General features: G+C 45.9%; 1 protein-coding gene across 1 annotated transcript; it reads right to left on the bottom strand.

Moving 5' to 3' along the window:
* Positions 1–646: 646 nt before the first annotated feature.
* FAM216B (family with sequence similarity 216 member B) lies at positions 647–11,443 on the bottom strand. Its single transcript, XM_081872936.1, has 4 exons — positions 11,276–11,443; positions 8,953–9,088; positions 4,142–4,262; positions 647–785 (listed from the first exon to the last, which is right to left on the bottom strand). The coding sequence occupies exons 2-4, from the start codon at positions 9,049–9,051 to the stop codon at positions 733–735; spliced, it is 273 nt and encodes a 90-aa protein (XP_081729062.1). The 5' UTR covers positions 9,052–9,088; positions 11,276–11,443; the 3' UTR covers positions 647–732.
* Between the last annotated feature and the right edge of the window lie 1,539 nt (positions 11,444–12,982).

The raw sequence follows: 12,982 nt of genomic DNA, 5'->3' as shown, positions 1-12,982 counted from the left end.
TTTTGAACGGCTAGGTTGGCAGGAGCAGGGACCAAACAACGGGAGCTCACCCCGGTGCGGGGATTCGAACTGCCAACCTTCTGATCGGCAAGGTAAGAGGATGCAAATTCCTCCTCAGGCAAAATCTTACACTGAATTACCACTTTCATTTTATTTACGCAAGTTTCTAGACCTCGTGTATATGTGTCTATAAGGGGATGTCTGTGTGTGTGTGTGTGCATGTGCACGCACACGTGTTTGAAAACAAGCACATTTAGGAACTGGAACATTCTGCATTCTTGGTGGTTTCCAGGTCTTCCTTCAAATAAGTGTCCACTGCCCCCCATTTATCCCGAGTCTCCTTATTTCACATTTCCCCTTACCATTCCCCCCCCCCCTCCATGGCACAAAATGGCAAATTCTGCAAGATTTCAAATATCTATTTTCATACAATGCATGCAAAATTATGGAAATTTTGAGCAGTTTTTCCTAGAAGAGAGTGTGCATTTAAAAATAAAATAAAAACAGAAAGACGAGTTACCAGCTTGTTTTGTAAGCACCTAGCGCAACTTCTGGATGTAACGTTAAGTGTCCAATTCTCATGGAAGAAAAGTGATTCATCCTTTTTCACTGACTGTGAGTCATCTCTGGTTTCTTTGATTCACATTTAATTACAGAAACCGAACTCTGCCTTCCTGAGGTCTGTCTTCAAGGGAGGTGCAGTTCCCAGCTTTGATTCCTCGCCGGGGTTTTTTAATCTTTCAGGTAGGATGCATAATATTTGACTTGCTGCTTTGTGATGAGCCCTTAAAAATATTTTTAAAGGAGTCAGTAATGGTCAAAGGCACCCGTGCATAAATACATGGGGACGAAGGGGCAAACGGTGCATTATTCTGATGGCCAGTTATTCCATTGGGCTGGCAAAAGTGTCCAGGACAGCTGAACAACTGGTCTAGTGTCATCACATTCGTCAGCATGAGCAGGAGAGGCCATAAAAGTTGATGGAATGAATAGGGCTCCCTGCCATGCACAGAGCGTGGAGTCAGAAAATAACAAAGGTAATTGCAAAAAGGAGTTGGTGAGCCTTCTGCTGTCTGCCGTCGTCCTGTGGCGATGTGACATGGTTTTCAATGATTGCAGGAGTGAAAGATGAGAAAGACCTACTTTGTGGAGCCTTAATTGTGAGACTCCCTCTTTCCTTTTAGGTCTGCTGTTTTGTCTCTAATTTACACAAGCAAGCCTCCTGACACCGGGTGCAATCAAATAGTTTGAAAGGGGAACAGCCTGTTTCCCAAAGTGTTGGGGAAAGGGGAAAGCCTTTCCTTTAAGAAAGATGGTACTTAGCACTAGGTAGCAATAGTTACCATGTTCTGGTAATAAATCCAGTTTAATGGGAAGACTGCCTCTAATTTAATCAATCAGAGTTTAGCAGAACATAAAATAGAGAATGCATACTTCACAGAATAATTACATCTGATTTTACTCCCATGTTAACTGCTTCTGTTTTGCCTGTGCATTTTTGTTATTCCTGTGACAAACAGGGCCATCAATAGGATTTTCTGAACTTCATATTTGGTTTGTAACTGGGCCTTCACATTAAAAGTTTTGATAAAATAGTAAGCAAAAAGGTAAAGGTAAAGGTAAAGGTACCCCTGCCCGTACGGGCCAGTCGTGTCCGACTCTAGGGTTGCGTGCTCATCTCGCTTAAGAGGCCGGGAGCCAGCGCTGTCCGGAGACACTTCCGGGTCACGTGGCCAGCGTGATGAAGCTGCTCTGGCGAGCCAGCACCAGAGCAGCGCACGGAAACGCCGTTACCTTCCCGCTATAAAGCGGTACCTATTTATCTACTTGCACTTAAGGGTGTTTTCTAGGTGGGCAGGAGCTGGGACCGAAAGACGGGAGCTCACCCCGCCGCGGGGATTCGAACCGCCGACCATGCGATCGGCAAGCCCTAGGCGCTGAGGTTTTACCCACAGCGCCACCCGCGTCCCTTCAAAATAGTAAGCACTATGAGGCTAAATCATTCATTTGTTTTACACCGGCAGTTCTGAGGCTGGGACTTGCTCATTTCTATTCTATAAATCATATTTTAAAACCCAGCCACCCGAATCAGCGAAAAAGAAAAGAAAGAGAAAATCCAGGCCTGCTTTTCTGCGCACAGGTCTGGACTCTCCACGTTTAATCATCTGCCTTCTCCAGGAAATGGCTCCAGGAGCAAGTGATTGCTTCTCCTACCTTACAGTTCATGCTAGAAATGGCAAGTCTGCATTCTCCTGCAGAAACGATACAGGGAGCATATATACTACACCAGATTACAGGTCCATCTAGCTCAGCATTGTCTATAATACACTGACTGGATAATACACTGACTGGATAATACACTGACAGCTCCACAGAGTTTCAGGTGCAGGTTATTCTCAGCCCTTGCTTTGAAACACATTTGTGTGTGTGTGGAGTAAATGGCAAATAAATAAAATAAACAATGAGCTGGCAGGGACAGCATGAGACTTCTGGGGGGCTCTTGGCATGGTGCTGGTTCTGGGCCCCCGGTGCTTCCCAACCAGGAAGGGGCTCTGCCCTGCTTGTGGCAGCCATGGCCAACATTTGCTGTTGGGGTGACCTCCCCTGCTTTTGCCACAGTCGGGTCACTCACTGCCCGCCCCCAGACATGCTTCAACAGGGGCACTTGTGGGATGTAAAACACAGAGCAGTCAAGTACAACGTTCCTAGAGTGAACATGTTTACACATGAGGAGGAATGTTTGTCCAGTCAGCAGGCTTTCTCTACATGTGACCAGAGGCGGGCGTGACCTTCCCTATGCAGGTAACGACAAAAGCATTTCTCTGACTACATTCATCAAAGAAGCAACATCTGCTTAGCCTAAGATGCTTTCAGCCAAGAGAGGACAAAGGAGCTGTCTTTATAGGATAGATTCCAGGTTACTTAAGTTACTTTTGTAACTTAAGTCTGCCTTCTGGGAACCATCTGTGAACAGAATGTGAGTGAGTAAACTCTTTTATACTTTTATAGAAGACTGTGTCATGTCTACCGTATTTTTTGCTCCATAAGACGCACTTTTTCCCTCTTAAAATCTAAGGGGAAATGTCTGTGCATCTTATGGAGCGAATGTGTGGCAAACTCGGCCCTCCAGATATTTTGGAACTACAACTCCCATCATCCCTGACCACTGGTTCTGTTAGCTAGGGGTGATGGGAGTTATAGTCCCAAAACATCTGGAAGCCGAGTTTGCCTATGCCTGATCTAGGATCTGGTGGATTGGGCTGGTGAGGAGGTCCTCAGCCAGTGTCTGACGTGGCTGACTGATGGGGTCAGGCTTGCTACCTGCAGATGCTCAGGACTGAATCGAGGTCAGGGTGTCTCAAACTTGTGTCTCCAGCTGTTTAGGGACTACAATTCCCATCATCCCTGACCACTGGTCCCGCTAGCTAGGGATGATGGGAGTTGTAATCCAGAAACAGCTGGAAGCCCAAGTTTTGGAAACACTGACCTTTTGTATGCAAAACATGGCTTGTACCACTGAGCTAAAACCTTGAATTGAACATGAAAAGTCTGGGAGAACACAGAAGCTGTCTTTTCTGAATCACAGAACTGATCGCACAATCCTTTTAATGCTAACTCTTCATTTTGAAGTGTTTGTTCCTGAGTGGCTCTCCTATAGAAGGTTTCCAATTTTACTTTTAACGTCAAGCGTTTGGGAGACATGTGGAGGAAAGCCCCCAGTGTTTTTGTGCGTCTGGGAGAAATGTGTTGGTTTGATATTTTTTTTAAGGCAGCTACAAGAGCTAAACATTTATTCTAAAGCATTTGTCTTTCAGCTGTCTCTGTGTGTGTTTGTATCATTTCTGCGGAGAGGAGTCGAAGACAAACTGCACAGTGGATGAATGTAGCATAAATAACACCAGACCTACATCATTTCACTGCCTGTTCTTCCCCTTGTCCCTGCTGAGAACGGCAGAGCCTCTTGGCTGAAGACTGTGTGAACTCTGCCTATAAACCACCATGTGCTCCAGCTGTGTGTCTGATGTACCTTCATGGCCCATAAACCTTGCCTCATAATCCCCTCAAGTCTCCGGATTTTCTCTGCTGCTCTCCAATTTCTCGGAGGTGCTGATGCAAGGAGCTGCCTTGGCTGAACACTCACCCTGCACGTTCTGGCGCTGGAGATTGATCACATACCGACGGTACAACATTTCCCTCGGCGCTTTGCTGTCATATATTCTCATAATGCTGTAAAAGTAGCGCTTCTGTCCTCTTTTCAAATCCTGTCGGAACAAGGCCTAGACTAGTTACAGATGGCAATCAGCACCCCAAACCCCCACCACCACCCAAACAATGCAAAATGAGAATGTACGAGGACCCTGGACTTCTTTCACTCCCTCTTTTATCATGAAAAAAGCAAAGAAACATGCTGAGGTAGAAAATAGCCAGGGCTGCAAAGCTAGATTATTATAATTTATTCTACACTGGGCTGCCTTTGACAACAGTCCAGAGATTGCAGCTGGTGCAGAATGATGACTGAATGGCGCTTCAGCATGTGGTCATATAGCCACCAATATTGTGGGATTTGAGCTGGCTGCCTGACTGCTACAGGGTCCAATTCAAGGTTTTAGTACTGGTTTATAAAGTCCTTCATGCCCTGGAACCTGGCTGTATTCTTCTCCCATATCATCCATCCCAGGTCTTCCAGTTGGTGGTGAGGGTGGCTCTTTGTCACCCTGAGTGGTGAGACAAGCGTGGGTTTCTGCCATCAAGTAAAAACACCCTAATTCCCCCAGGTATTTGGGGTGAACCATTTTTTTAAGAAATGTATTTTTATTAAAGATTTTCTTGGTTTACAAAAGTATGTGCAATCTCTCTCTCTCTTTTTCCCCCAAGTAACATTTTTTACTGATCAGTTTCATTTGTTGAGACATTAGGAAGAAAAGGGGGAAAGAGGTGGAGGGTGGAGAGATGGGGGGTCGGGTGGCGATGTTTCTATTTTACTGAATGTATGTCGGGTTTTGTGTCAGCGTCGCTTGTGCAGGTTCTCTGCTGTTCACTTGTGTTCCTTTGTTGGTGAGAGAGGTTGGGGTTGGCCTAGGGTGTGGTTGTTTGTTTGTGACTGGCTGTGGTGGTCTTTGTTTTCATGTGTGAGTGGGGTGGGTGGGTGTTTTGGATCAGGTTAGCCATATTGATTTTTATGCTGTTGGTGGATTTTTGTCATTGTCTTGTTGGGCTGTGTATGTGGTAAAGGAGAGCCATAAAGGTAAAGGCGTCTTCTTCTATTTCTCCCCATGTCAGTTTCAGTTTATTGGTTAATTTTTCTAGTAAGGCTGCTTCCCATACTATTTGGTACCATTGGTCCATGCTTACTCCTGACAGGTCTCCCCAGTGTCTGGTTATGATGTTTCTGGCTGCTGAAAGTAGGTGGGTTATGAGTTCTTTGTGGTGTAAGTGGGCATTATTGTCTTGAAAGATGTTTAGTAGGGCCAATTCTGGGGTGATGTCTAATACTTGCTTGGTTACAGTGGGGCCTCGCAAGACGAAATTAATCCGTTCCGTGAGGCTCTTCATATAGCGGTTTTTTCGTCTTGCGAAGCAAGCCCATTGACAGCTTAGCGGATTAGCGCTATTAGCGGTTTAGCGGCTTTTAGTGATCAGCTGTTAAGCGGCTTATCAGCGGATCAGCTGATAAGCGGCTTAGCGGCTTAGGGAAAGGGGGGAAAGGGGGGGAAACCCGCAGGAACTCGCAAGACATTTTCGTCTTGAGAAGCAAGCCCATAGGGAAATTCGTTTTGCGAAGTGCCTCCAAAACGGAAAACCCTTTCGTCTAGCGGGTTTTCCGTCTTGCGAGGCATTCGTCTTGCGGGGCACCACTGTATTTTACATATTTCTCGTATGGCTGTTGTCCAGAATAGTTGGATTTTGGGACACTCCCACCACATGTGAAGGTATGTGCCTGCGGATGTGCACCCTCTCCAGCATTTTGGTGAGGTTCCTGGGCATATTAGTGCTAGTTTTCTTGGTGTTGGGTACCACCTGTAGGTGAGTTCCAGAGAGGCCTAGGGCTGCCAGACCTTCGGGGTGGACCTGAAGTCTCCTCGTCTGGCACCTGCCTTCCCCTAGATGGCAAGGAGGGCTTCAATCTTCTTGTCACAAAGACTGTGCGTGCAGCCTGCAAGCTTCACTTCTCATTCAAAGACAAATCTATCAAATCCACATACCCTGAAATGGTACATGCACTAAAACATAGCTGTCCTTTGGGATTTTCACTTAATCTTATTATGTGGTACAGTTCTGCAAACAGTGTTCACAAAATGCACCTATCCGAGGAAATTGTGGATATTAATGAAGGTAACATGCAAAAATGTATAACATTCAAGATAGCTGCTTGCAAAGAAATTGTACATTAGTCAAACTGCATACAAAATGTGTTTGTTCACACTAAAAATGCTGATGCGTTTTCGTCAGGACTTTTAAAAAACAGACTTGCAAATAGCTGCAGAAATGTGAGAACCTAATTCAAGATTGGAAAAATGAGAAGCTGAAAGAAGTGGAAATAACAGCCTTCCATCCCTACTTCTCCAAAAAGCAGTAATTTGGGGATGTCTTGCAGATGGCAGTGCTCACCTGGGAAATGGGGGAGATTGACAGTGGGCAATGGGACACAGCCCTGGTGTTCTATGGTGGGTTTAGCACTTTAGGCCTGTGTGTGGCCCAGAAGCATTCGGGGGGGGGATTACAGGCATGTACACACACTCTCACATATTAAAAATAAAAATAAAATAAAGGGGGGAGGCAGAGGCCTCTGCAGGTGCTAAGGGGGATGTCAGGGTGCAGCACATTGAGGATGCCACCGTGAAACAAGACAGGAGACCCACTCTGCACTAAGAACAGGAGACCCTTCTATGCTAAGGTTACCAGATTTTTTTTCAATGAATCCGGGGACACAATAAATAAATAAATACTACATGTTCGGGACGTTGATGCTGCAGCAATGGTGGTGGCAAAGGGGCAGCCGCTGTCTTGACCTCAACCGCCACGTTTCCCCTTCCTCCGAAGCTTCTGTCTCCTTTCTCCATGAGCCTGGGCAGCCCCTGAGTTGTTGGTTCTTTGGCGGTGGTGGTGGGGAAGCGGTGGGCGGTGGTTCAGGCATGGAAGGTGGAGAAGGAGGGCCGAGAGCAGGGGCTCGGGCAGCACGATGCCTCCCTTCCCATTGGAGCAGCCCCAATCCCATTCCTACTTGCGTGCAAGCAGGAGGGGGCGGGGGTCCGTCAGCTGGGAAGGGAGGCTTCCCGTTGCCTAACTGAGAGATCCCTGCGCCCTCCTGCTTGCACACAAGCTCGGATAGGCAGTGTGAAGCCTCCCTTCACAGCTAAGAGATCCCCACTGCACTCCTGCTTGCATGCAAGTAGGGGTTGGGAGGCTGCTCCGATAGGCAGCATGAAGCCTCCTTTCACAGCTTAGTTGCTAGGGTCAGGGAAGGTGGAGGCAGTCTGGAAGCTGCAATCTCCATGGACAAGAAAGTTGGCTTCCAGGTGGAAAAATCAAAATTGGAAACACAATTGTTAGATCCCAAAATTAAGAATTTGTCAAGAATGTACAACTTGCTGTTGAAATGGAACACTCAGGATGAAACGGTGAAATCTGCTATGATTAAATGGGCACAAGATGTTGGACATAATATCATGATGGCTGACTGGGAACAGTTATGGACCACAGGTATGAAATTTACGGCATGTAATGCCCTAAGAGAAAATTTAATGAAAATGATTTATAGGTGGTACATGACACCAGTCAAGCTTGCGAAAATTTACCATTTGCCCGAAAATAAATGTTGGAAATGTAATGAGACTAAAGGTACATTCTTTCACCTTTGGTGGACATGCCCAAGGATTAAGACATTCTGGGAGATGATTTATAATGAAATGAAAAAGGTATTTAAATATACCTTTCTGAAGAAACCAGAGGCCTTTCTCCTGGGCATGGTCAGCCAATTGGTGCCAAAGAAGGACAGAACTTTCTTTATGTATGCAACAACAGCAGCAAGAATACTCATAGCAAAGTATTGGAAGACACAAGATTTACCCACCCGGGAAGAATGGCAGATGAAGTTGATGGACTATATGGAACTGGCGGAAATGACTGGCAGAATCCGAGACCAGGGAGAAGAGTTGGTGGAAGAAGATTGGAAGAAATTTAAATATTATTTACAGAAATATTGTAAAATTAATGAATGCTAGAAAATGATGGAATGATGTTATATGGCTTTAGCAGAAATGTGATAAGGAACTAGGTACAGATAGATTGTTAATGTATTAAAGGGGGAAAAATAAGGTTAGAACATGCTAATATAAATTACAGGACAGGAAACAGAGGAAGATGGAAAGAAATTGCTGAAACAGTTATTTGAAGTGGAATACAAAAATGGGAGGAGGGCGGAGATCACTGAAACAAGGGAATGAAAGAATGATTATGAAATTATCGGAGGTTTTTTAAATTGTTTTGTTTGTTTTGTTAATTTAATGTTTTGTGTAGTGTTTTTGTCTTTGTGATGTATTGTATTCTAATGTTTAATTTTTTTCTTTTTTGTATTTTCTTTATTTCTTTTTTTATGTAATCTTCAAACTGTTAATAAATATTATTTTTAAAAAAATAAAAAATGGAAGCTGCATCTTTGAGCCCCTGCACCACCATCATATGGGGACATGAGCAGCTCCTGAAGCCAGCCAGAGCCGGCTGCTCAGACTGCCACCACTGCATTTCCCGGGGACATTAGATGAAATCCGGGGACATTCCGGGGATGGAATTTGTCCAGGGACTTATTCACAAATTCTGGGACTGTCCCCAGGAAATGGGGATGTCTGGTAACCCTATTCTAAGCACCAAGAACTGTTTTATTTAATAAAATCGCAGAAGGGGTTAGATCGTGAGATTGGCACAGCTCTAATGTCAGCAGTCCTCCTCAGATACCTTCATTAAGGAGGTGTCCTGAGCAGATGAAGGGATCTGTATTCGTGGAAGTATAGGACCATGGCAGATGCTGGGCTTTCTTTTCCAGTTGTCTCCCATCCTTATCCTGTTTCCATGCAACAGAAGGTAAATCAACCTGTGATGACAGAGAAAAGTGAGTCAACTGTGAGAGCCAGTGTGGTGTAGTGGTTAAGAGCGCTAGACTCGTAATCTGGTGAACCGGGTTCGCGTCTCCACTCCTCCACATGCAGCTGCTGGGTGACCTTGGGCTAGTCACACTTCTCTGAAGTCTCTCAGCCCCACTCACCTCACAGAGTGTTTGTTGTGGGGGAGGAAGGGAAAGGAGAATGTTAGCTGCTTTGAGACTCCTTCAGGTAGTGATAAAGCAGGATATCAAATCCAAACTACTACTCCTACTCCTCTTCTTCTTCTTCTTCTTCTTCTTCTCCTCCTCCTCATTGAGAGGCATGCCTTTGTTTCCTAAAAAGAACTATGTAACCAAGGTGAAACTGAACCATTATGTTTAGTTTGCACCTCAAATTCCACTAAGCAAGGTTCTAAGGGTTTCCCATATTTCGGGGCCCCATGAGCTTATTTTATTCAGGAAGACCTTTGTGTCTTGGCAGATCCTTGGGTCTCTCTGTACAGGCTGATCATTCATTCTGTGGACTTCGATGCCAAGTGTGCATGCTACAAAAGACTCAAATCCCTTTCCTTAAAAAAGAGGTGACTGGTTGATCTGTGTCAATGGTACTGCGTTTGTTTTGGTACCAATTATAACGCTTTTCCAAAAGTTACTTGTTTACTTCTTCTCCAATGACTTCAGGGCATGTGGCTCTCTTTCTTCCCAATTTTATCCTTATAGCAGGCAATTTTTCAATGTCTGAGCTGGGTTGAGAGTTCCATTTCATTTACGAGCAAAGGTATGAAGTTCTGTTTCCCCAGTCAAGCACTCTAGAACCCACACACCTTGTCAAACGGTAGCAACCATGAGATCTGTTGCCCCCATGGAAACTTCTCCTAGGCCTCTACTTGGCCACTGCAGGGAGCAAGGTGCTGCTCTAGAGGAACCTTTGGTTTGATTTATATTTATATTCTTACATTGTGAATCTTCTCCTGGTCCAGACCTCTTTGCTCTTTGCTTTCTAGCCACAGGACCATGCTTTCTCGATCTGTGTCCAAACACTTTTCATTTTGCTCTGCTACCTTCCCGCAGGAAAACCCGCTCTTTACTGCCGAATCGGAGCAAACAGCAATGCAGGTTTTCTATGGATTGCCGTTTGATCCGATTCAACAATAAAGAGCGGGTGTCCAAGGGAAAAGCACTGGGGAGGGGGAGCGTTGAGATGCAGAGCTAGACAGCCCAGGCCTGTGCCTAGAAATGTGCAGCAAAGCTAAGTGTGGATGAGTATCCCTGGTTTAAACAGCACAGTGACCAAATTGCAACCTTCTTTTTGCCCAAATTGGCTAGTCCACAAAAAGGGGTTATGAACAACATTATTCAGTTTAAAATAGGTTCAATCTATGCACAGTGACAAAATTAAAAGCCTAAAAAAACAACACACCTGAACCATGCTGAAAATGGGGTTCAAATCATAAATCAGCCCTCCTGGGGCAGCCACTACTTCATTTTAATCTGCTTTAAAGGGTAAAAGGTAAAGGGACCCCTGACCATTAGGTCCAGTCGTGGCCGACTCTGGGGTTGCGGCGCTCATCTCGCTTTATTGGCCGAGGGAGCCGGCGTACAGCTTCCGGGTCATGTGGCCAGCATGACTAAGCCACTTCTGGTGAAACCAGAGCAGTGCATGGAAACGCCGTTTACCTACCCGCCGTAGTGGTACCTATTTATCTACTTGCACTTTGATGTGCTTTCAAACTGCTAGGTTGACAGGAGCAGGGACCGAGCAACGGGACCTCACCCCGTTGCGGGGATTCGAACCACCGACCTTCTGATCGTCAAGTCCTGGGCTCTGTGGTTTAACCCACAGCGCTACCCACGTCCCTCATTTTAAAGGGTACTTGTGAGAATAAAATGAAGGAGGATCTTATAAAATACCCTTGAACATAGGATTACTCTTGAACCCTTGGCATAATAAATAAGTAATGATAATGTCACCTAGTTACCTAATCATATAATTATATTTTCTACAAAGATGATTGCTCACGATTCCCTTTTAATTCTGGCCAAAGTAATGCTGGAAACATCATGACACTTAAAAAAAAAAAATATTGCTTACTGAGGTCTAAAATGCCCACCACCACCAATTAAATGGTTTCCAATTTTACATGATTAAATATACATAGGCTGAAACATTCAACTAACCCAGGTATTGCTTTGCGAATCTGTAGCCTCCTCCTCCAGATTGCTGGAATTTAAAAGATTCCATATGAAGTCAGATTCATCGATCGCCCTTGGAATGCTGCAGCACTTTTTCTTCACGAGACAATTATTAATATTAGATTTGTTATCTCCCGGGAGCTTCAAGTTCTGTTGACAACTATCCTAGCAACGGGTGGGGGTGAGGGGGTGGGAACTGAGCACGGCTGAATGCCCAAAGCAACTCGCCAATTGGTCTATTCATTTTGTCAACATGTTTCTCTCTAGTACACGTCTGACCATTATGGATTCGGTTTTCTCCAAGCAACTAAACTAAACAATTGCCAGCCTTTGTGCGGTGGACATGTGCTAATTTGTAAGCAGGAAAATGACACTTGTGGGAAGAAAAATGCACACACCTTTTCCAACCGCTCAGCTGAAGATGTGATTAAATGTATTGCGTGGACAGGCGGAGTCCCCAGATCCCGCGCGGTCCCCCCGTCATGTGGAATAACGACTCTAGACAATGTGCAATGGGATTAAATTGGCCACAACTTTATTAAATTTCAAATGTGGGTAGACCTTGGCTCAGGCATTGGGCGTTCTCCCTCCCCAGGCGCCAGCCGGGGACCTAGGGAGCATCAGGGTTATCCAGTGTGGGGGGGGATGGGCCGGCTCTGGAGAACAAATGTTCAAGCAGAGATAGCCGCCCCCATTACGCCGCCACCGCAGGGGAGAGCAATGACGACCTTTCGGCGTATGGTCAAAGCATCCTTTCAGAAACCCCTTTAACGGGGAACCCTGGTATCGCCGCCGCAAAGAGGAAGATGGACTAAAGGATCCATCCAAGGCCTGATACCGCCAAAGTTGTGACGTTTTGCTACGGGAAAGGCGAAACCTGACAATGCAGGGAAATTCCTTTCCGGCCCTTTAACAGCAACCTTAACGTAGCAGCGTCTGCATACCTGTGAAGAAAAGTTAACCTGCAAAACCTGTGAAGAAAAGTTAACCTGCAAATAAGACATTGACTGAGGGTGGGTAGTGTGGGAGAAGTTCTGGAGCCAAGTGAGGATTCCCAGGTAAGATCCTCCCTCTATTGTGTGGGCAGGTAATTCCTCCCCTACCTGGCCTGGTCTCCTTGGCAACGCTTCCCCCAGGTGGGATTGGACAACTGACTGAGGTAGGCGGAGACCTCCAGGTATCCCACCTGAGGGAAGGCAAACCAAGCCTATGCTGTTGGAGCCGCTCCAGATCTAGGGGCTGCGTGCGTCCACACAAAGGGCGCCCCCTGTTTTAAGCGGGGAGCGGTCATTGTGGTTTGGAGTGAAGATGTCAGGTGATAGCAGCACTCTGGACACAGCAGCTGATCTGAGGTTAGCATTTCACGCACGGAATCCATCACTTGATGCCGTAGCCTTTATGTGGTGAACATTCCTTTACTGTACAGTGGTACCTCAGGTTAAGTACTTAATTCATTCCGGAGGTCCGTACTGCGAGCCAGTGTGGTGTAGTGGTTAAGAGCGGTAGACTCGTAATCCGGTGAACCGGGTTCGCGTCTCCGCTCCTCCACCTGCAGCTGCTGGGTGACCTTGGGCTAGTCACACTTCTCTGAAGTCTCTCTGCCCCACTCACCTCACAGAGTGTTTGTTGTGGGGGAGGAAGGGAAAGGAGAATGTTAGCCGCTTTGAGACTCCTTCGGGTAGTGATAAAGCG

This window comes from Podarcis erhardii (genome assembly GCF_964252035.2).
Source record: "Podarcis erhardii genome assembly, chromosome: 8".
Lineage (NCBI taxonomy): Eukaryota > Metazoa > Chordata > Lepidosauria > Squamata > Lacertidae > Podarcis > Podarcis erhardii.
This window is presented reverse-complemented; position numbering and strand designations above follow the sequence as displayed.